Raw genomic sequence first — 24569 nt, forward strand, 5'->3', positions numbered from 1 at the left:
TTATAAGTTCAGCAGTTTTGAAGCAGAATATTTGAAATTTGCTGGCGTCTATTGGAAGCTGGCTTGAGAAACATATTAAAATAGTTCTCCGATTTGTGATAAGCCTAAGGTCTATTCCAGTAATTTCTGAAAATTTGATTGGTTCAACAAAAGCGCGACGAGCGGTATTGCCATCGTATGTACTTCCGAACCCGCCAACTTTTGGTTGATCGACTGGGTACCCTAAGACAGGGTGGCATGACCCTTCCATAGTATTACGGTGAGGTTGAGAAAAAACTCACCCATTGGCAAATAAAGTCAATATGTCATACGACCCGTCAATGGCAACAATTTTGTGTGCCAAATTCCGTGAGGACGCTTTACGCGTGTTTATTTCAGGCCTCAAACGAAACCTCACGGATGTACTCTTCTTTCAACATTCATTCATGGCACATCCGAAATAACACAGAAATGCCTCGTCTCAATTTTCAATATAAAGCAACATTCTTTATTCTATCGGACCTATCAACGTTCGATGTGATAATCGGCCTCGACCTGTTAACACAGGCTGGGGCGTCGCATTGCTTAAAATCTGTGAGTCTTATATGGGGCACGGAAGTTGAAGAAATTTCCTTCCATACCTGTGCTGATGTCAATTTAACTAACGTACGCCCCTGTAATGAAAGATGCCTTTATAAAAATGCTTACAAGCAGAAAAATGAGATTTGGTAGTAGCCACAATAAGAAAAATAGATGAAGAACCTATTTATGCAAAACTGTATCCGTACCTCATGGGGGCGGCCGATTTTTTTAACAAGGAAATCCAAAATCTATTGGGCAACGGCATAATCTAAAAATCTGTGCCTCCGTACAACAACCCAAAATGGGTAGTAGACAAGAAGGGCACCGATGAAATGGGCAACAAAAACATGCGACTAGTAATTGACTTTCGCAAGCTAAATGAAAGAACGGTATCTGGCAAGTACCCCATACCAAATATCTCCATGATATTGGGAAATTTAGGCAAGGCCAATAATTTAAAACATTGGACCTTAAGTCAGGATACCACCAGATCATGCTCGCAGAGCATGTTAGCAATAGCTAATTTGGCCATTGGCCAAGTTACGGCACTATCTGTACGCAGTAAAAGACATAAATATCTTTACTGATCACCAGCTAAAACGCTAAAATCAAGAGGTAGAAAGCGGGCATCGATGAGTCAGGTGCACGAATTTTCTATAAGCCTGGCAAAGAGAACTTGGTCGCGGACGCGCTGTCTAGACAACAACTCAATATCATGGAAGGGCAGGAAGCTGAATCATGCATAGCCACACCATTGATTCTACGGACAAACCGCTGAATTGCTTCCAGAACCAATTATTTCTCGAAGAGGCGCGCTGCCCAGGTAGACAGTGGAAAAACCGACACCGTGGAAATAATTTTATTAGCCACTACCAGGTACATCAAATCAATTCACACGGTCATTAACAAAAGACCAGCTGATGTTGTGCAGGCGAACTCGGACGACTTACAAATAGAAATCCAGGAAAAAATAAAAAGCGCCTAGCACGCGCTAAGAAACAGGGAAAGCGCGACTCGGCGAAATAGGGTCTTTTGAAGTTGGAGTAAAAGTATTGGTAAAATCCAACAGAAGGCTAGGAAATAAACTCACACCCTTGTGTGGAAAAGAGCTGTAGAAGCGGATCTGGGACCACGGTCCTCATTAAGGGGAGGGTGAACCACAAGGACAACCTTAAATGATACCATCAAATAATATCCTTCTTTATTAATTTTTATTAAACTTTTAAGCCACTTGGCGCCAATTCGTACTAGATATAAGTTTCATTGCCACCGGAATACTTTTTGGTTTAAGTTTATTTCATTGCTGGTGTGATACCTCTCTGTTAGCAAAAAAATAGTTAAAGTTCTTCCTATCCATGAAAGACACAGACAATCTTCTAAGCGTAAATACCGCCTACCTCCAGGACTTGTTGGAGTTGTTGGGCATTCACCATCGAGTAGCTAGGAGTTCAAATTTCTTAGGATCAGTAGCTGGGACGCGTCCGGTGTCATATAAAAAATAATCAGATTTACCGAAATGAAGTTAGTTGTGTCAAGTAATAGGCAAATTCAAATAAACACTAAAATTCAAATTAAATTAATCAGCTAATCCCGACCTTTAATCAAATTCTGAGATCTGAATTTATTAAATCTTCTCTGAATTGAGACTAACAACAAGTATATAAAATCTCGCTGGATAATGTCGATGTTACTGCTGCTCGCGTTTCCCCACAATTGGGAGCCGTAAGTCCAGATTGGCTTAAGCGTTGAATTGTAGAGCAGGACCTTAAAGTCCAGGCAGAGGGGGGAGCGAGCGTTTATGAGCCAATGGAGGCTATTGGATTTTAGTTTTAGATGAATTTTCTTAGCTTCGATATATCTCCGCCATGTAAGTCTCCTGTCTAGGTGAACGCCAAGGTACGTTACATCGTCAGCTTGTGGAAATGGCGTGTTATTCAGAGGTAGCGGGGGACACGTTTGTCTGTTAAGAGTAAACGTTATGCGTTTACACTTTTGCGTATTACGCCAGTCTGATAGCCAGACTAATAGTGCTGTTGCCTGAATTGGGCATTTGGACCGACTTATGATCGCGGTATCGTCTGTGGATGTAGAAGTAGTTAGCCGCTCGTTTGTGAGAATATCTGCGGTGTAAAGGAGAAATAGAGTTGGACCAAGGGCGCTACCTTGAGGAACTCCAGGCTCTATCGTCTAATCGGCGGATGCTTTAGTGTTGCATCTCACGGCGATGGCTCTGTTATAAAGGTACGATTCAAGTATCCTGTGAGTGTTTTCCAGCAGTAACGTTCTGATTTTATGCATAAGGCCATTGAACCAGACTCGGTCGAAAGCCTGCGCAACGAATACAGTTTGTATTTCTGTTGTTAATCTGTTGACTTGCTCTATTGTTCCATGGCTTTCTCGAAAGCCAAATTAATGTGCCGGAACAACTTTGTGCTCTGTCAGATATGGGATTATGCGCGTCAAAAGGCATTTTTTGAGCAATTTTGACAGACACGATAGTAAACTTATCGGTCTGTATGAAGCTGGTATTGTGTGATCTTTTCCTGGCTTGGGGATCATTATGATTACCGACTTCTTCCATTTTTTTGGGAAGTAGCCAAGTCGTGTAATCCCGTTAAAGAGTTTACAAATTACCTCAACTGCACAGTTTGGGAGTTCAATGAGCATCTTAGGAGTTATTAGATCACCTCCTGGGGCCTTTTTTGTTTTTAATTGCTCGCTGATGACTTATGCAACTTCGTTTGGTTGAAACAGAATTGGCGCCGTCTTAGTTCCAATTCGAATTGAAGGCGACGGTAGTGTGAATGAATTATTTGCATGGTTTGGCTGAAAAACATTTCGAAGGTGTAAAGCAAATGTGCAAGCTCTGTCTTTGTCGCTTCTGGCCCAGCTGCCTGGAGAGTCTCTTATGGGAATTACTGTTTCGGCCGGCGCACTTAGATTTGGGTGGGCCCTCCACAAGGGATGCTTGGTGCTGGTGGGTGAAAGTTTTTCAATGTACTGGTGCTGTGCTTTTTCTTCTTCGTGCCTTAGAGCCCTGGTAAGACTGCGACCAGCTTCCTTAAGTCTATGTTTTGAGGATGGCGATCTGCTGGTTTGCCAAGCACGCCTCAAACGTCTTTTACCCAAAATAAGTTGTTCCATTTCAAGGTTTGTCTTGTGCTGGTGTGTGTGCTCATCCCTCCCTTGCGGTGTAGAGACTTTGGCTGCACAGTGCATTGGCACAGCAGTTGATGTTGAGCAGTGGAGTTAGTTCAATGTGGGAACTAACGTACTTTTTAAACGTCAGCCTGCAAGGGTGCTCAATTAGTTCCAGGTTTTGAAGAAAAGTTATTAGCACTGGTGAGTGGTCCGATGATTGATCCAAAAGCGATTTTGCAGATATTAGATTGCGAGAAATATTTTTTGTCACAGCACAATGAATTAAATCAGATAGTTTTCTAGGATCTGTAGGCCAGTATGTAGGACTGCCTGGTGAAACGTAGTAAATGTTCTGGCGTGCCGTTGCCGCTCGTTGCATCCGACTTTTCATCTCTCTGTAGACTGGACAGCCTCTGAAGTTTGCTGTGTGGTTTCCTTGGCAGATTACACACTTTTTATTGAGAGAGTCTTCCATGTTGGCAGGGCAGGGTTCGGAACCGTGGCATTTTTCACAAGCTACAGAAAATGACCTTAGGGTGCAGTAAGTCCTGGTGTGTCCGTATTCCTGGCAATTTGTGCATTGCACTGGCCCGTTCCGTTTGTGCGGCTCTTGTACTGTGATCCTACGGTGCAGAAGATACTGCAACTTGTAGATCGGGTGCATTGCGTTTTTTTCCAAGTTCTGCTGTCTGGCTCCAGCACGACCTTGAAAAGTGGTTGCGGCTTCCTGTTTTTGTTCATAATGTTTATATCACTTCTTTCGCAAAAACCGTTTTCTTTTAAAGCCTCTTTAATTTCGGAGGGGGTCACATCGGGTTCTATTCCCTTGAGCACAACTTGTAAGCCTTTGCAACGTTTCTGCTGGCACGTGTAGTAATTCTTTTTGACATCGTTTAAGTACTTCGACACTGCTCGGAAATCATCTTCGGTTTTGGTTTGAAGTTTGGTTTCGCTTATATTCCCTTTCATAAGCGGAATATCATTAAAGTTATCTTTTCCGACAAGCTCAACTATTTTGTTCACTAGGACGTTGGAGATCTTCTCCCGAATAAAGATAGGCGGGGACTTAAGTTTCTATGGGGCTAATTCTTCAGACTCTGTTTCAGGCTCCGCCAGAATGAAAAATCTATTTTCATTTAATGGTCCGAGATTTTCAGGGCCTTTGTTGGTACGGTTTATTTTGGGCATATTGCCGTCAGATTGCTGGTGTTAGCTTGCGCTTGGAAATATTAACGTAGCGATCCATGCTTGTCTGCATGGCCGAACCCGCTTGCGGAATTGTTTCTTCTACCGTAGCTTTGTTTTCGCCGTTTGGCCCGATTTTTGCACTTGGTTATGTTGTTGCTTTACCAGCTGCAGATTTTTTTTTTTTTTTTATTAACTTTGCTTTATTTATTGAATCTTCTCTTAGCTTTGAGACTAACAATAAGTTTTCGAATCTTAAGAGTTAAACATTAACTAACAGTGGACTGTAATTTTGGTTGCGCGTCCCTCAAGTTGGTCGCTGGGTAGGTAAGTCATTGCGACGAAGACGGGATTGGTTGCACAACCTTGTTAGACCTCTTGCAAGGTGGTTGGGGTGCAAAGACAGCTTGGTGAGGTACTTATCCTTTTGTTCTGCGATAACTGCTTTGACTGGTGGGATGTTCAAGTCACGATGTATGTTTTCGTTGCGAACGTACCACGGTGCCCCGGTGATCGTTCTCAGGATTTTTGATTGAGCCCTCTGGATTATGTCGATGTTGCTATTGCTAGCATTCCCCCATAACTGGGAGCCGTACGTCCATATAGGCTTTAGTACTGAGTTGTACAGCAGGACTTTGTAGTCTAAGCTAAGGGAAGATCGAGCGTTGATGAGCCAGTGTAGGCTACTGGCTTTCAACTTTAAGTGTGCTTCTTTTGGCTTCAATATGCCGGCGCCATGTGAGTCTTCTGTCGAGATGTACTCCTAGATACGTTACTTCGTTTGATTGCGGAAGCAGGGTGTTATTTAATTTGAGGGGTGGGCAGTTTTGCCTATTCAGGGTGAAAGTAACGTGCTTGCATTTTTGTTCATTTATTTTAATTCTCCAATCAGATAGCCATTTTTCAACGTCGGCCAAGTAAAGAGCTAGTTGCGCAGTTGCTTGTATTGGACATTTTGAACGGCTCAGTATAGCTGTATCATCAGCAAAAGTAGATGTTGTCAGTCGACTGCTTGTCGGGATGTCTGCTGTGTAGAGGACATATAATGTTGGCCCGAGCACGCTACCTTGGGGGACTCCAGCCAAAATAGAAAAATCGTCAGATATGGCAGTGTTACATCTCACAGCAAATTTTCTGTCGTGTAGATAAGACTCTAAAAGTTTGTGAGTGTTGCTGGAAAGCATTGTCTTGATCTTGTACATTAGGCCTTCTAGCCAAACTCTGTCAAACGCTTGAGAGACGTCCAGGAATATGGCGGTGCAGTACTCACGTTTTTCGAACGCGTTTCGAATTTCTGATGTTATTCGGTTGACCTGCTCAATCGTTCCGTGTTTTTCTCGAAATCCGAATTGGTGTGATGGAATTCCATTCTGGATTCGTAGATATGTGTTTATCCGAGTCAATATGCATTTTTCAAAGAGTTTAGATAAGCATGATAGTAGGCTTATAGGTCTGTACGATGTGGGGATTGTGGGGTCTTTTCCTGGCTTCGAAATCATTATAATAATTGACTTTTTCCATCTTTTTGGAAAGTGGCCATGTTTAGCGATGGCATTGAAGAGATGTGTAATGGTGCGAACGGCACAATATGGAAGCTCCGTGATCATTTTAGGGGTAATGAGGTCGCAGCCTTGAGATTTTCTCGGGTTCATATGGTTTTTGATGATGCTAACGATTTCCAATGGGCGAAACTCGATTGGCTCATGGTGAAGCTGGGTGTCATATGCAAAAGTCGGCAGAGTGAATGCATTGGTGGCAGGATTTGGTTGAAAGACATTTTTAAGGTGGTCGGCGAATGTGCTGGCTCTATCTTTATCGCTGCGCGCCCAGCCGCCTGAGGGGTTTCTAATAGGCATCACGGTTTCTTTCGGTGAGCTAAGAGATGGGTGGGCTCTCCGTAGTGAGTGTTTTGAGCAAGTTGATGACGGCGCTGGGCATATGATTCTTCTTGTTTTAGAGCTTTAGTTAGTTGCCGTGAGGCGTATTTCAAGATCTGCCTAGCAGATGGCGATCTATAGAATTGCCACTCCCGACGTAAGCGCCGCTTTTCTAGTACAAGCTGTTCGATTTGTAGATTTGTCTTCTTTTGCTTGCATTGAATATTTGAGATTTGGGGTGTGGAAACTTGAGCCGCAGTGACGAGTACGGACTCCAGTGTAGTTACAAAGCTGTCTATGTCAGCTTCGTCGTTGAGGCGAGGACATATGTGAGCTCAATATGTGAGCTAATATATTTTCTAAACTTGAGCCAGTTGGTTTTTTGTGAGGTCAGGTTAAACTGGTGTTCTAAAGTTCCTGGTTGTTGGAGTAGATGAAATAAGACCGGCGAGTGATCAGATGAAAGATCCGAAAGGCATTCGGCGCTTATAAGATTTTTGGGAATATTTTTGGTTATCGCGAAGTCAATAAGATCGGGTAGTTTATTTGGGTCTGTCGGCCAGTATGTTGGTCTACCAGAAGAGACATAGTCAAGCTTGTTGTTGGATTTTATGATTGCATTGTAAAGCTGCTTCCCTTTTGGAGTCACGAGGCGAGATCCCCAGTGTGTGTGTTTGGCATTGTAGTCTCCTGCTGCTATAAAATGGTCACCTAATGTGTTGAAGAACTGCAAAAACTCATATTCGGTTATATTGAAACGAGGGGGGCAGTATACGGCGGCTAGAGTTAGTTGGTTGCCGGTAATCAGTTGTATGCTTGTAGATGTGGCCTGTAGATAGTTTTTAGCAGTTTTGTTATAATAGTGGTGCTTAATACGACTTCTGATTAGAATGCCAGTCCCACCATGTGCTTTACCGTCCGGATGATTTGTTCCATAGAATGAGTAGCCTCTTATTTGAAAATTGTATCTGTTTGTAAGGTGTGTTTCTTAAAGTAGCATTACATCGATGTGATTTTCGAGTAGAAATTGAGTTAACTCAAGTTTGTGCTGTGAGACGCCGTTAGCGTTCCACGTAGAAATTCGTAGGGACGTCATTATTTTGATTGTTGTGAGACCAGCATTTGAATCAGAAGATTTTGGTTTCGCATTAAATCTTGCATAGTTGTGCGCATAAACGACATAAACTCCATTAGGCTTTGTTGCAGGCTAGCTATCATTGCTTCAAAGTTGCTTTGTGTCTGCTCCGTTGGTTGACGTTGTTGAGTCATGTTGTGTTCTAGACATGCTGCTTGTGGAAATGAAGTTTTAGATACAGGAGGAGCCAGTCCTAATTTTAGAGCGCTTGCAAATGTCACATTTTTGAAAATGTGACTTCAGGGTTTGATTTTGATGCTGTGAGCTGTGCGTTGTGGGAGCGGGCAGTGGTTCCTCGTTGATGGATGCGACTTTTTAGCTCCTTGTATATTGGGCAACCTCTGTAGTTGGCTGTATGGTTGCCGCCACAGTTGCCGCACTTTTTTACATTGGAGTCGTTTTTGCTCGCTGGGCAGAGTGCTGAGTCATGAAGGTCGCCACAAACTACACACACTGGGCGTAGTGTGCAGTATGACTTTGTATGCCATATTCTTGGCAGTTCGTACATTGTACCGGCCCATTGCGCTTATGTGGTTGCTCTACTGTGATTCTACGGTGAAGAAGGAACTGAAGTTTGTATATGGGGTGCACTTCGTTTCTATTAAGGGGCTTAGTTTCCGGTTCGAGCTCTATCTTGAAGAGTGGTTGCGGTTTCCTATCCCTGTTCAAGATATTGAAGACTGTCTTAGTGTTAAAGCCTTTGTCTTGTAGTGCATTTTTTACTTCTTCAGGTGTTACATCGGATTCAATTCCTTTAAGTACAACTTGCAGACCCTTGCTGCTTTTAAGTTGGTACGTGTAGAAGTTCTTTTTCTTGTCATTAAGATATTTAGACAACACTCGGTAATTGTCTTCGTTCTTCGTTTGAACTTTTGTTTCGTGTATGCTGCCCTTCACAAGGGGAATTATATGGAAGTTATCTTTTTCAATAAGCTCAATTATTTTGTTAACAAGTTCATTGCAGCTTTTCTCCCGGATGTATATTGGGGGGGGCTTCGGTTTCTTCTTCTCAGCTTCGGTAGCTTCGTCAACCTCTTCGTCAATAGCGTCTTCCAAAATTTTAAATCTGTTTGTATTAATGGGCGTTTCAGTCTCAGCTGAATTATAATTGGCACGGGTTATTTTTCGCTTAGAATTTAGGGGGCTCAGCTTTCTTTTGATTTGGATGTAGCGATCCATACCAGTCTGCACAGCCGGCCTTTTATTTTCGTTGCTTATTGTGTATTTTTCGGGCAGCGCAGCGAACGCCGTTTTTGTGTTGGCTACGGGTTTGTTTATCGATGGCGAAGTTGCTGATGATGATAATGAACGGTTGGTCGATACCGTTGCTGCTGTTGTTGTTGTTGTTGAGAGATGAGAGCTGTCTCTCGTCTTGCTCGCGCTGACGTTGCATGCGGATATCGTTTTGACTCATTGTCTTCACTTTAATTATAGTCTGCGTATATTAATTAATTAATTAATTAATATGTGTGTTTGCGATTACATCGCAAGAAGCGTCTTTTCGCGTCGTAGTAGGTTGGTTAGAAAACAATCTACCTATTTGTGCCCGAGGGTCTTTGCGGAATTTGATTATTTTCGATTTGCACTTTTCCAATTATCACTTTTTGAAAGCTTGCACAAACTAAGCACGGTCCGACAACACGTCCGATCGCGGCGACAGTCTGCAGATGAAGAGAGTGGAGACGTTATTGCATTATTGGCGACAGAGACCGTTGTGGTTGACGTAGTAGTTGCTGTTCTTGTTGCACTAGGTGGCAGAAGCGCGGTTGGAGTTTTGCATTGCTCACTCCATGGCGTTTGAGCGATGAAAAGCAGGGCGGGAGAGCAAGAATTAGCTCTCTGGTTTTCGGCGGTCAGTAAACTTGCACGTTCTTGCACTTTCGGTTCTAGAGTATTACTCGTGAAAGAGAAATAAGCATTGCTACGGGCCAAAGAGAGACGACGTTTGTCTTGATCTCTCGTTGTTTTTGGCGCTGAGTGCGCTGATCCACGTTCTTACTCACTTGTTTATTGATAGTGCGTAAAGATTAATTAATTAATTAATTAAAACTTTAGTTTACGATATGGGTATTAGCATCGCGAATCGCAAAACCTCGCGTTTATAAATTTTTTCGAACGTTTTCGACTAAGTGACTAATTGTTTTTCCGGAGCGATAAGAAAACACGTCTAAACGCGGTCGCTTTTCCCACATGTAAAAATAAATAAAATAAATAAATAAAATAAAATTAGCATGTAAAAAAATAACTATTTTTTCAGTCGCCCATAGTGAGACAATGCTGCAGATAATGGACAACATTATAGCGGAATGCGGCGGAGAAATTCACGCCATTAAAAACTGCTCTCTGCCACCGGGAGCCACATTCTGTCGTTTGGCGTCAGAGAGTTTATGCGCCAAAGAACTGCATGCAGGTTGGGTGGCGCATTGCCGTACACAACAGAGCGACCTGCACCCAATCACATACGTGGGCGAAGGGATCATAGTCATCACCATGGATATATGGCACACACCTCATCACCATCGACAAACAGGCATAGCATAGAGTAAGAACTATATAGAGGCACCATTTGCTCTGCCCGGACCTGTGCCCGGACCTCTGCCCAAGCTCTGCTGAGAGCCATGTTCGAAGCTACCCTTGATTTCCCACCCCACTTTTCAGTTTTTGATTCGAAGTTGCAATTCGGTCCCGCAGCGATACAGTTTCGTACTCTTTGATGAACCCTTTCTTTGTTATATTTATAATTATCCATATAATCAAATTTTCATTTCAACCAGTCTTAAAAACTACATCTCGCGATCTCGATAACTGCCCACTATGCAAATGGGGCCCGCGCGTAACAAGCTCGTACTTATTTTCGTTGGGCCACTTGTTTGTTCTGTTTATAATGCATCAACGTTTCTAGTCGATATTTAGTCGATGTTTTTTTTGGTGCAACTCTAAGGTCTGGGCGCGAAAAAATTTGAATTGACATGGTGGCCATCTGTGAACCAGAGGCGTTGTTGAAAGAGAAGTGGGAGCTTAAGAGGTTTAAGCTCCCTCAGGCACCAATTTCAATACAAATTACAGATAGTTCAGAAAACATTTAACCACAAATCCAAAGAATTATAACATAATAGAAGAGGAAAATTTAATTTGTATTAACAACGCGAAAACTTGTGAACGCAGTAGTTCGAGACGATTTTAATTGCGAAACTTGTGAAAACTATGTCGAAAGCGCGACGAAAAGGAGTGGCTACGATGACGTTCGATGGATCACTAACAATTATATTTCAATAATTTCTCTTAGAACCTAACTTATGCTACGGTGGCGAGAGACGGGGCGAATTCGCAAGAGCGAACAGACGAAAGCTTTATTGGCTCCCGCTCTCGCCCTACAACTAGTGATTTAAATACAAGCTCTGAGTGCGCAAACACCGCCCCCTCTGAAGGGACGACGTCCTTCAGCCCAGAACGGGCAACAGGGCCAGTCGGTGGGCAGCTCGCCGATATTCGCCGTCCTGCGTCCTGACGTCCGCCACGCGAACCTTGCTATCGGCGCCGGCGTGCACCGCTACCACTCGTCCGATCCTCCACTGCTGGGGCGGAAGATTGTCTTCTGCGACGACGACGACCGCTCCCACGACGAGGTTGGGATCCCCCTGGTGCCACTTGGACCGCTGCTGGAGGCTGGAGATGTACTCCCGGGACCATCGCTGCCAAAACCTGTGCCTGAGAGACGAGACACCTCGCCATCGTCGCAAGAAAGTCAGGCTGATCTGGTCCGGGAGCGCCGCTGATGGTGGGGCCAGAAGAGGGCCGCCGATGAGCAGATGCCCGAGGGTCAGGGCCTCGCCGTCGTTCGGGTCGCTGCTTAGAGCGCCGAGGGACCTGGAGTTGAGCACGGCCTCCACGCTGGTGAGCAGAGTTCCGAGCTCCTGCGCGGTCAAGAGGTCTTGGCCTACCGTCCGAAGGAACAGGTGCTTTGCAGACTTCACACCTGCCTCCCATAGTCCGCCGAAGTGCGGTGCTCTGGGCGGTATGAACGCAAACTCGCATCCTTTTTTTGATGCGAATGTTTCGATACCGCCCCCCTGCTCCTCCAGACGGGCTCGGAACTCTCTCATGTGGCGATCTGCGCCGACGAAATTGGTGGCGTTGTCGCACCACACCTTCTCCGAAATCCCGCGACGACTCACGAACCTTTGAAATGCCAACAAGAAAGCATCAGTGGTTAGGTCAGACACTAATTCTAAGTGGACCGCTTTGGACGCAAAACAGACGAACAAGGCCACGTACGACTTGGTGGCTTACCACGGATACGATACGTTGTGCTGAAGGGACCACAAAAATCAACGCCACAAATATTGAACGGGCGGAGAGCTCGAAGTCTATCTGCTGGCAAGTTTCCCATAATTTGCGTCAAAAGTTGCGGCTTACAGCGAAAGCAGCGCATGCACGACCGAACTGTTCGTCGGCAGACTTCTTGAGCATTAACTAGCCAGATTTTCTCGCGCAGACGACTTACGAGAGCTCGTGGGCCAGCGTGACAGTTCGTAACGTGCAGGTATGACACATAGGATCTGACGAACTGTGAGCTTTTAGACAGCAACAACGGGAATTTGGCTTCGTACGGGATAAGAGCATTCCATAACCGACCCCCAACTCGTAGCAATGTCGAGGAGCACCAATCTAATTTATTTTTCTGAAGAAAAGGGTTTAACTTTTGAATATTCGTTGCTACCGGTTTATTCTTCCGAATTTTACTTATGTCGTCCCTGAACTCGTGAAATTGGACAACTTCGACAATTTTATCAAAAGCGAAATCCAGTTCTCTTGGCGAAATACTTTTTTCAAAGGGCTTCGACACCTTTCTGCACCTTTGAATAAAACGAAAAACACACACGAAAACTCTCAGAAGCTTCAGGTGCGACGAAAAGGACTCTATTTTCTGAAGCACATAATTTGGCTCTGGGCTGACTACGAGAACTATTGCCGATTTGCGTAGCTCCATCGACATTACATCAGCCGGCAGTTCGAAATGTTTATTTACAGGCAAAATATTTTCTGAGTCTAGCAAGAACGAAGGCCCACCGAACCAAATGGACGTTGTAAGCTCCTCTACGTCACATCCTCGGGACACTATATCTGCTGGGTTGACTTTCGTGGGAACGTGTCTCCAAATTGCTTTCTCCGACCACTCCTGAATTTCTGCAACCCGGTTCGAAACAAAAACCGACAACGACGAGGGATGGGTTTTAATCCAGTGTAAAGTGATCTCGGAGTCTGTCCACAGGAAAACATTCTCAATGGGAGAATTTAGCAATGGCCTGACATGATTATAGAGATCTGCTAACAGGTGAGCTGCACACAGCTCAAGGCGAGGCAAAGTTTTCGTCTTGAGGGGAGCTACTTTCGATTTGGCGGTCAATAAAGACACTTTCAAACCTTCAGCAGTTTGAGTCCGAACGTAGATGCACGCTCCATACGCTCGCATGGAAGCGTCAGCGAAACCATGTATTTGAATCGGGACTTGTGGATCTGTGTTGACGAATCGCGATACCTTAATTTTAGGCAGCTGCGGAAGCGTCGCTTTAAACATCTCCCACGACGTGAGCAACTGCATCGGTAGCGACTCGTCCCAATCTAATTTTCGAAGCCACAGTTCCTGCAACAACATCTTTGCCTTTGTGACCAAAGGACACAAGACGCCAAGTGGGTCGAAAAGTCGAGCAGTCACCGACAAAATATTTCGTTTTGTCGCGCGAAGATCCAGGAAAGAGTCATCCAACCGGAATTGAAAGTAATCTTTAACCGGTAACCAAACCACGCCAAGGGTCTTGGTTACGTCTGAGTCTGCCATAAGTGGCATTACAGCGCTATCAGATGCGGATAACTCTGGGCAGTTTGAAAACCACTTTGCCAATTCAAAGCCTGCCTCTTGCAAGACCTGAGAAACTTCGTCTCGAAGGCTTTGCAGGTCCTCAACGCATCCGGCGCCAGTCAACAAATCGTCAACATAAAAATCATTCTGAATAACCTTTGCGGCTTTTGGTTGAGTTGCTTGCGCCATCTCTCCTAGCCGCATTAAACACCGAATCGCCAAAAAGGGGGCTGGCGAAGTTCCACATGTAACGGGGTTCAACTTAAAGATTTTCAGGGACTCAGAAAGATCTCGTCTCCATACTATGAGCTGGAAGTTACGATCAGCTTCGTCCACCATCACTTGGCGATACATCTTTTTGATGTGGCATTACAGCGCTATCAGATGCGGATAACTCTGGGCAGTTTGAAAACCACTTTGCCAATTCAAAGCCTGCCTCTTGCAAGACCTGAGAAACTTCGTCTCGAAGGCTTTGCAGGTCCTCAACGCATCCGGCGCCAGTCAACAAATCGTCAACATAAAAATCATTCTGAATACCCTTTGCGGCTTTTGGTTGAGTTGCTTGCGCCATCTCTCCTAGCCGCATTAAACACCGAATCGCCAAAAAGGGGGCTGGCGAAGTTCCACATGTAACGGTGTTCAACTTAAAGATTTTCAGGGACTCAGAAGGATCTCGTCTCCATACTATGAGCTGGAAGTTACGATCAGCTTCGTCCACCATCACTTGGCGATACATCTTTTTGACGTCGGCCGCAAGGGCAAAATTATGCAATCTAAACCGAAGCAGAGTCGAGTACAGCTCCTCTTGAATAGTTGGGCCTATCATCAAGATGTCATTCAACGCTACCTGCGTAGAAGTACGGCTCGATGCATCGAAAACTACTCTCAACTTAGTTGAAGTACTTTGTGGCCGTAAAACGCATTGGTGCGGAATGAAATAGTGCGGAGTATTCGGAATTTTGTCATTGGTGGAGGACATGTGGCCCAGTGAAACATATTCCTCCATGAATTCAATATACATCTTCTTCAGCGAAGGGTCCTTTGACAATTTCCTTTCTAGCGACAAAAATCTACGTTTTGCAACTTCGTATGAAGAACCAAGAGTATTTGGGTCAGATTTAAACGGCAAACGAACCGAAAATCTACCGGACGACAATCTTTGAGTATTTTTCTCAAAGTGTTTTTGACAGAGTTGTTGCTCAGGAGTATGGACTTTAGCCTTGGGAGCCAAGTCCTCCACAGACCAAAATTTCTGCAGGGTTGTGTCAATTGACTCAAACGCTTCCTCCTGGCAGCTGAGATGTACCATTTTTTTAGCGTTTTTATTATTTTCAGAGGCACATCTGCCTGACACTATCCAGCCGAGAACTGTCTTTTGTAGGATGGGGAATTCAGGCACCTGCTTTATCTGGCCAATAGATAAAAGTTCAAAGAATATTTCAGCGCCGATAAGCATATCTATTTTTTGGGGCTTGAAGAAGAATGGATCTGCCAACTGAATATTTTCAGGCACCCTCCACCCGCTGGTGTTCACCGCTTGACCCGGAAGATAACCAGAAATATTTTTCATAGTCCAAAAATCGGACGACAATTGGATGTTCCCTACTCGCGACTTCACAATCGTGTGAATTTTTTTTGTGGCTTGGGCATTAGTTCCACCAATGCCTCGCAAGCTCATGCACACGTCCTCTCTTGTAATTTTGAGCCTCTGAGCGAGCTCGTCGGTTACAAAGTTTATTTGTGAACCAGAGTCGAGCAACGCTCGAGCTAATACAAACTCGCAGCTTTTTGTTTGGACGCTCACAACAGCAGTTGCAAGAATGACTCGATCCGATGCATTCGCATGCAAAACATGCGAAGTGAATGGAGACTCCTGCATGAGCGTGGGCTGAGAAGGAGGTGGCAACGCGAGATTTGTGTTTGGGGCATATATGTGTAGCAAAGTGTGATGTGAGGAATTGCACACTCTACATCTGTTCGATTTGCATTTTTTGACAGTGTGACCCTTTCTTAAGCAGTTAATGCATAAGGGTGCTCTTTTAGCGAAATCGAATCTTTGCTGAACTGTTAGGGCTGCGAAGGAAGCGCAGTTTCCAATCTGATGTTCAGCGGAATTGCAATACATGCATTGAACAGAGTCGTTCCTGGCAGCGACAAACGAAAAACTCCTATTTCCATTCTTCTTAGGGTTAGATTGGGTCTGCTGAACAGTTTTGGGCTTGGAAGCCTCTTCTGCTACCATGTGTTGGTATCGCCTGTTGAGGGCCGCCTCACATTCGCTCCAAAGTGGAAGCGAAGTATAATCTAACTGTTCCTCCCATTTTCTTTTAGTTCCTGCATCGACCTTGCTCTTCACCAGATGTATTAAAATGGCATTAGTAATGCGTCTATCATCCCCAATAGACAGCAAGGAGTCATACAAGGCTGTGACCGTGTCGATGAGGGTTCTCAAGGCTGTAGCTGAAGGCTGGGAAATTTTTTGCAAATTAAAAAGTGTGCACCAATCTAATTTATTTTCCTGAAGAAAAGGGTTTAACTTTTGAATATTCGTTGCTACCGGTTTATTCTTCCGAATTTTACTTATGTCGTCCCTGAACTCGTGAAATTGGACAACTTCGACAATTTTATCAAAAGCGAAATCCAGTTCTCTTGGCGAAATACTTTTTTCAAAGGGCTTCGACACCTTTCTGCACCTTTGAATAAAACGAAAAACACACACGAAAACTCTCAGAAGCTTCAGGTGCGACGAAAAGGACTCTATTTTCTGAAGCACATAATTTGGCTCTGGGCTGACTACGAGAGCTATTGCCGATTTGCGTAGCTCCATCGACATTACATCAGCCGGCAGTTCGAAATGTTTATTTACAGGCCAAATATTTTCTGAGTCTAGCAAGAACGAAGGCCCACCGAACCAAATGGACGTTGTAAGCTCCTCTACGTCACATCCTCGGGACACTATATCTGCTGGGTTGACTTTCGTGGGAACGTGTCTCCAAATTGCTTTCTCCGACCACTCCTGAATTTCTGCAACCCGGTTCGAAACAAAAACCGACAACGACGAGGGATGGGTTTTAATCCAGTGTAAAGTGATCTCGGAGTCTGTCCACAGGAAAACATTCTCAATGGGAGAATTTAGCAATGGCCTGACATGATTATAGAGATCTGCTAACAGGTGAGCTGCACACAGCTCAAGGCGAGGCAAAGTTTTCGTCTTGAGGGGAGCTACTTTCGATTTGGCGGTCAATAAAGACACTTTCAAACCTTCAGCAGTTTGAGTCCGAACGTAGATGCACGCTCCATACGCTCGCATGGAAGCGTCAGCGAAACCATGTATTTGAATCGGGACTTGTGGATCTGTGTTGACAAATCGCGATACCTTAATTTTAGGCAGCTGCAGAAGCGTCGCTTTAAACGTCTCCCACGACGTGAGCAACTGCATCGGTAGCGACTCGTCCCAATCTAATTTTCGAAGCCACAGTTCCTGCAACAACATCTTTGGCTTTGTGACCAAAGGACACAAGACGCCAAGTGGGTCGAAAAGGCGAGCAGTCACCGACAAAATATTTCGTTTTGTCGCGCGAAGATCCAGGAAAGAGTCATCCAACCGAAATTGAAAGTAATCTTTAACCGGTAACCAAACCACGCCAAGGGTCTTGGTTACGTCTGAGTCTGCCATAAGTGGCATTACAGCGCTATCAGATGCGGATAACTCTGGGCAGTTTGAAAACCACTTTGCCAATTCAAAGCCTGCCTCTTGCAAGACCTGAGAAACTTCGTCTCGAAGGCTTTGCAGGTCCTCAACGCATCCGGCGCCAGTCAACAAATCGTCAACATAAAAATCATTCTGAATAACCTTTGCGGCTTTTGGTTGAGTTGCTTGCGCCATCTCTCCTAGCCGCATTAAACACCGAATCGCCAAAAAGTTCCACATGTAACGGTGTTCAACTTAAAGATTTTCAGGGACTCAGAAGGATCTCGTCTCCATACTATGAGCTGGAAGTTACGATCAGCTTCGTCCACCATCACTTGGCGATACATCTTTTTGACGTCGGCCGCAAGGGCAAAATTATGCAATCTAAACCGAAGCAGAGTCGAGTACAGCTCCTCTTGAATAGTTGGGCCTATCATCAAGATGTCATTCAACGCTACCTGCGTAGAAGTACGGCTCGATGCATCGAAAACTACTCTCAACTTAGTTGAAGTACTTTGTGGCCGTAAAACGCATTGGTGCGGAATGAAATAGTGCGGAGTATTCGGAATTTTGTCATTGGTGGAGGACATGTGGCCCAGTGAAACATATTCCTCCATGAATTCAATATACATCTTCTTCAGCGAAGGGTCCTTTGACAATTTCCTTTCTAGCGACAAAAATCTACGTTTTGCAACTTCGTATGAAGAACCAAGAGTATTTGGGTCAGATTTAAACGGCAAACGAACCGAAAATCTACCGGACGACAATCTTTGAGTATTTTTCTCAAAGTGTTGTTGACAGAGTTGTTGCTCAGGAGTATGGACTTTAGCCTTGGGAGCCAAGTCCTCCACAGACCAAAATTTCTGCAGGGTTGTGTCAATTGACTCAAACGCTTCCTCCTGGCAGCTGAGATGTACCATTTTTTCAGCGTTTTTATTATTTTCAGAGGCACATCTGCCTGACACTATCCAGCCGAGAACTGTCTTTTGTAGAATGGGGAATTCAGGCCCCTGCTTTATCTGGCCAATAGATAAAAGTTCAAAGAATGTTTCAGCGCCGATAAGCATATCTATTTTTTGGGGCTTGAAGAAGAAAGGATCTGCCAACTGAATATTTTCAGGCACCCTCCACCCGCTGGTGTTCACCGCTTGACCCAAATTAAAAAGTGTCGATATGTTGTCAAAAAAATAAGACAATCATTATCGTACACCCGCTTCAGGCTAGCAAGGGCTTTGGGATAATTTTCCGCAGTGACTTGAAAGGCCCTTACTGTTCCTAAAGCGTCTCCAGCTAAACACGAAATTAAATGATTGAATTTTTCAACATCGTGTAAAGTGTCATCTTTGTCAACGAAAGTTTCGAAAAGGCTTATAAAATTTTTAAATTCTGAGCGGAAAACGCTAAAAGTTGGGAGAGCAACGCTCGGCAGACGGCATTGAGGCGGGCGATTTGCTGGCAGAGCGGATTTCTCGATATTATTTTGCTTGGACTTATTTAAAATTGAAATCAGCAATGACTTTGTCATTACGGCCCTCTCTTCCAACTCTTCGCGGTATACATCTTTTGTATCTTTCACTTTTATTTGGTTTTGCAAAAGTGAAGCATTTTCAATGTGCGTATTTAGAATCTCTAATCGACACTCAAGCTCGACCGGATTTATACATAATTTAGCTTCTTTTAAGTGGCGATAAGTTCGGTTAATACTTTTCATGCAAACATCCCGTTGGTGTTTAAGCTCTTCGATATCCTTAGTGGCCATTGCGTTTATTTGTATTTATTTGGTTGGTATAGAAGAGGTGTTGAATATTTATTTTTTATTAAATTATTTATTTGTTTAACAATATAATAAAAATCAACGAGTAATATACCGATCGCACACGGTGTAAGGGAGCTAAGTGCCGAGAGAATTACAGCGAAAAATCTAAATAAAGTTTTTATATTTTTTATATAAACCCTGCGACAGTATATGCCGCACGCACGCACTGTAGGGGAGCTACCGCTCAAGCTCAAGCGTACCGAAAAAACGAACAAACGTTTAGGCAGACCGAAAATAGCACTGCTGCAGCGATCGAGAACGAAAACGACAAAAGATAACTCGAAATAGCGGCAGCGGTGTCGGTGTGCGTGTGTTTGTGTACGCGGCTAGCGGCTCTTCCTATGCAAATGCTAACGGAGAATGATACACTGACCGATAACTAAGGGCAACGAATATATAAGCCTGACGCCAAAATGCGCGCAAAATTATGAAAAGCGCGGAAAAATTGGAAAAGCGCGGGAAAATTCTGAAAAGCGCGGGAAATGTTTGGACAAACTGCGGCGAAAGTTATTGCCGCTAATTTTCTGAGAGCTACACTTTTCACAATTTGCACTTTTTTCCAGCTATTTTTATTTATACCCTAAATTGGTGCTCACTACGACGAAAGTTGGGGAAATTAGTTCGCACTAATTGGGTCGACGACGAGTATTTTATTGCTTGTTTTTTGGCCAAAGCGATTCACACATAATTCGAAATATATTATGTTTATTGTAGAATTTTGGTTGTTAGTACATGCAAATTTTTATTTCTTGGTTAGAATGCTCACTATCTACCGATTTTTACACGAATGCAAAAAGTTGAAAGATGGGCCAAAACACAATTGACAAAACGCCACAGATTAACTTTCAACTTTTGGCACTCTATACCTGGATGGCCGACTTGATAATTGCAACTTCCTTTTTGACTTCCATTTGGCGGCAGCAGCAAATTGAGCAATTAAATTTGCCGAAACGTCAGGCGCAACTTCAAGAACGGCAGAAAATTTCCAGCGACGAAATTATTGAATTCAATTTATTGGCCGAACCGACACGAATAAATTGGTTTTTGTTGTTATTGTTTATAGTTTTTCACCGAAAAAAATATTAAAACTCGCGAACTCTACTGCTGATTACGTCGGGGTCACCATGAAAATTTAATACTATTTTGTATTAACAACGCGAAAACTAGTGAACGCAGTAGTTCGAGACGATTTTAATTGCGAAACTTGTGAAAACTATGTCGAAAGCGCGACGAAAAGGAGTGGCTACGATGACGTTCGATGGATCACTAACAATTATATTTCAATAATTTCTCTTAGAACCTAACTTATGCTACGGTGGCGAAAGACGGGGCGAATTCGCAAGAGCGAACAGACGAAAGCTTTATTGGCTCCCGCTCTCGCCCTACAACTAGTGATTTAAATACAAGCGCTGAGTGCGCAAACAGCCCACATACAGTTGCAATGAGTTCCCAAAACTTCGGTCACACTAGTAAGAATAAAGATATTCCGCTACAGAAACTCTGTACTAGGCTTAAGCACAAATTGTTCAAGACGAAATATATCCAAATAAAAAAATAAATTATAAATTTTGTTAACACAATAATTGATGTCATTATCTTTATATATATTTTCCAATTAAACACATTTTCTTAGGAAATTCACAAAGCTATGAGCAATATAAGTTAATTAGTATAAAATACAAATTGAGCATTCCTTAAGCGACTGAATCTCTGAATTGCTGAAATTCTGTTACCTGTTCGTCAGCTGTTCCATACAAATTAAAATGGCTGAAGTTTCAGCAACTCGCAACCCTGAGGCCGCTGAAAACTTTGTTGTTCAATTGCTTTGATAATATTTGCTGCATTTTCAGCAATTCAGTGATTCAGTCGTTTAGATAATTCTCAGATATGTAGTCCTTAATCTTTTGATTTTGTTGTACCTTAAAAACACTATTAAGTAATTTAAAGTAAAAATAAAAGGCGACTTTTTTTACAAAATAAAAATATTAAATGGGTTTGTTTCCAGCAAACGACTATTTTTTGTCGCAATCGGGATCGGGTTTGTCATTAAACCCAGACTTGCACATATAAGTGGCCCCCACATTAGAAAAAAGTTTCTTTAACTAGAGGTTATACTCATAAAGGTCAAGTGCGCACGGACTTGCCGGGTACTGCGACATTTTTACTTTCCTGAGGTTCGCGGCTCACGTCTTGCTCCTTGCTTTCGCAAACAATTGTCTTATGCCTTGACCAAAACAGTGGTGCATCCCCTCAATATAATAAAAACAAAAATTTTTTCGTCGATCGGGGAACAATGAAATATGGAACATGGGGCTGTTTTTATTTTTTAATTTTCTCGTTATTTGGGCACGTAAATTGTATATGCAAAAAGAATAAGAAATGAAATATAAAATATAAAAACATTTTAAAAATCGGGTCTCCACAATTTTGCCAACTGATTAAATTACAAAGGGCTACCCTTGTAGAGGTTGTGCCAATATGCACATTTCGTGAAAATCTCAAGCTAATGAAACCATAAAAAAGGAGGCGCTCAAACCAAAATCAAGAATCACTGGGTACCAAGACACGAACCGCACTGTGCAATTTCATCCATGACATTAACGAAATGAAAAATGTAATTTTCGACGCTAACTTTTGGTTTATTTAATAAAGGTTGTGCCAACATGCACGCATTCTCATTAGAAGGGATAGATGTCTCAGAAATAAATTCTTTTTATGAATAAGGAACATTTTCAACGCTAACATTTGTAAATTACTACGGCTTTCACAGACGTTGTGTCAATTAATAAGACTTTCATAGAGGTTGTGCCAACTTTTACGCTATCTCATTAGATCTCAGTATTTTCTTTCTGCATTGAAGGCATTCCCCGTTACTTTGGAGAAAGAGAACAAAAGTGAATAACGTCTTTAATTTTTGTATGGGAAAAATCAGAGGCGATTATGTCAAAACTGAATTAACGCTGAATAGTGTGGTTTGGCGTGTATATTGGCACAACCTCTTTGGGGATAAATTTTTCAAATGCATATTTAAAATACTTGCAGATTTATAATATTCTTAAATCACACATGAATCGTTATATATTTCATTTCTTAATATCTTTGCATTTACAATTTTTAAACCACGAGAAATTAAAAAATTAAACAAACCCCTGTGTTCGAAATACCATTGTTCCCCAATACGCACATCAAAATTTGTTGTTCATGAGATTTGGGTATCTCACTTTCGCAATTTTCGCCGTTCCATTTTTGACGCTAGCTGACCGTCGTTATTTTGATTGAAATTAGTTTGTATATAAGTACTTGTTTGCATGCTTTGCGATTTTAACGATCAACGGTCCCTTTTCAACATACAGTTACCAACTATAACACTGAGTTGATTAAATTAAAAGTATATGACAATGGATGAGCTTTTAAACGAAGTGGTACCACAAGAGGATTTAGAGGTACTGATTGAGTTGAGGTCTTAGCTAATATAAAACTAAAGAGCAAGGCCGGTGGTTGACGTTTGTAGGTTGTTTAGCAGTACTCACTCGGAACTGTAAAACATCATCCATGAAAGCTATCTCACCCCTAGTGTCTTTCCTTCTACCCACTTAAAAAAATGTTATTCGCCGGCCCTGCTTATTAAGTGCATATGAACGTTCGAACATTGCAGAGGTTTGAAAAAAAATATCATCACGAGCTTGAGTTGGACGGGGAAGTTACCACAGAAACCAAATTTGAGTACGTAAATTTTATTACTATGAACTATGTATATTTTATTAGTTCATTACTTTTATTTCAATTTTAAATTAACGTGTAAAACTTTTTTCTTTATTACACGACAGGTACGCATTCTGTCTGGTTCGTAGTCGCTATACAAACGACATTAGAAAGGTGACTTAATCAGTGAGCCATAGATATGTAAATCTAGTACTATTTTATTAACAGGGAATTATGATATTGGAAGAGTTGGCACGTACCCATCCAGATGGAAGGCGTGACTATATTTATTATCTTGCATTTGGGAATGCTCGTATAAAAGAGTATACTTCTGGGTTGAAGTACTGCAGAGCTTTTCTGGATATTGAATCAAATGATCAAGTGCGCTCCCTTGAGGTAAGTTAATTTATGTGCAAATACATACACATAAAAATGTATTCTAACAAATAATGTATTTTAAAAATGTGAATTTCAGCAATACATTCAAAAACAAAGTGACCTTGAAGTGGCCAAGGGTATGGCTGTCGCTGGTGGAGCAGCCCTCGTACTAGGTGGAATATTGGGACTAGGCATTGCTATGGCTAGAAAGTAATTTTCAAAACTAATCTCAAGATATCGAAGTGATTAGTTATGATGCAATTCTTTTTAAATTTAATTTTTATCAGGTTAAATTTTAATAAAATTATGTATTTTGCATTTTTAGTAAACAAAAACGGGAGAAATAGTGAAAACCGTCATATTTTATGGAGTCTGAACCCCTCTGCACATCTCTGCGATTCAATTTTAAAAAGTATCATTTTCACATATTAATTTTTATATTAAAGTAATCCTTGTTAAACTAATAAATGTTATAGATCAATGGTGTAAATTGGGTCGAAGTGTTTGCGTCAGAAAAGCGAGAATACAAATGCCCTGTTCTAGGCCAAGCATTTTGTCCACTCTATGAAGCAATATTGCCCCATACCCATTGAGCTGGCATCTGTGTGCAATTCTATCAAATGTTGGGGGATAAATATGGTTATCCCCGGTTCTTGGGTTAAAACAGATATTATTTTCGAACGAATTTTTCATGTTCTAACAGCCAGACGAAATCGGAGTTTTTTTTTTAAGTAAGCGAATACAATGGCCATTCCTAGTTTAAATGAAAATCCAGCTCAAGGTCGCTAGCACAATCTGCAATCGATCTAAGGCTTCATCCTTAGTTTCGGCCATAATCAAACCGACATCGATGTACACTATGGTTTAAGTGTATGCAGATTACCCAACGCATTAACTATAGAGTGCTAAGACACAGACCAAACCAAAATGCATAGACAAAAACTCATATTGATCGCTAGCCATATCGAGACATGAGAAATAGCTTACCCCACGAAGCCCTGCAATCTGGTCAGAAATAAGAGACAATGGGGTCTTGTCTACAACAGTGTTCTCATTTAAAGCACGATAATCCACACAAAGACGATCATTATCATTTTTCTTTTTAACAAGCACGAATAATGTTAGAATTTAGGAGATCATGGATCTTATAGCGTACATTCCCTTTTTCATCTTCGCGAAGACTATACATAGGTCCGTCGCTGTACTGCTTTTTGTTTCCCGAT

The 24569-nt window shown here is 42.5% G+C and overlaps 1 protein-coding gene across 4 annotated transcripts; it reads left to right on the plus strand.

Moving 5' to 3' along the window:
• The first annotated feature begins 22551 nt into the window (after positions 1-22551).
• On the plus strand, positions 22552-23836 carry LOC128263890 (mitochondrial fission 1 protein). 4 transcript variants are annotated; one of them, XM_052999168.1, is made up of 6 exons: positions 22552-22709; positions 22922-22989; positions 23094-23142; positions 23197-23364; positions 23444-23556; positions 23672-23836. In XM_052999168.1, exons 1-6 carry the CDS (start codon positions 22659-22661, stop codon positions 23691-23693), a joined length of 471 nt encoding a protein of 156 aa, XP_052855128.1. In that variant the 5' UTR covers positions 22552-22658; the 3' UTR covers positions 23694-23836. The 4 variants fall into 4 exon arrangements, with proteins under 4 accessions (XP_052855128.1, XP_052855129.1, XP_052855131.1 ...); XM_052999169.1 differs by having other exon boundaries at positions 22568-22709; positions 22778-22989; XM_052999170.1 differs by having other exon boundaries at positions 22596-22709; positions 22841-22989.
• Positions 23837-24569: the final 733 nt, after the last annotated feature.

This window comes from Drosophila gunungcola, unplaced genomic scaffold, assembly GCF_025200985.1.
Source record: "Drosophila gunungcola strain Sukarami unplaced genomic scaffold, Dgunungcola_SK_2 000025F, whole genome shotgun sequence".
In the NCBI taxonomy this organism is placed as follows: Eukaryota; Metazoa; Arthropoda; class Insecta; order Diptera; family Drosophilidae; genus Drosophila; species Drosophila gunungcola.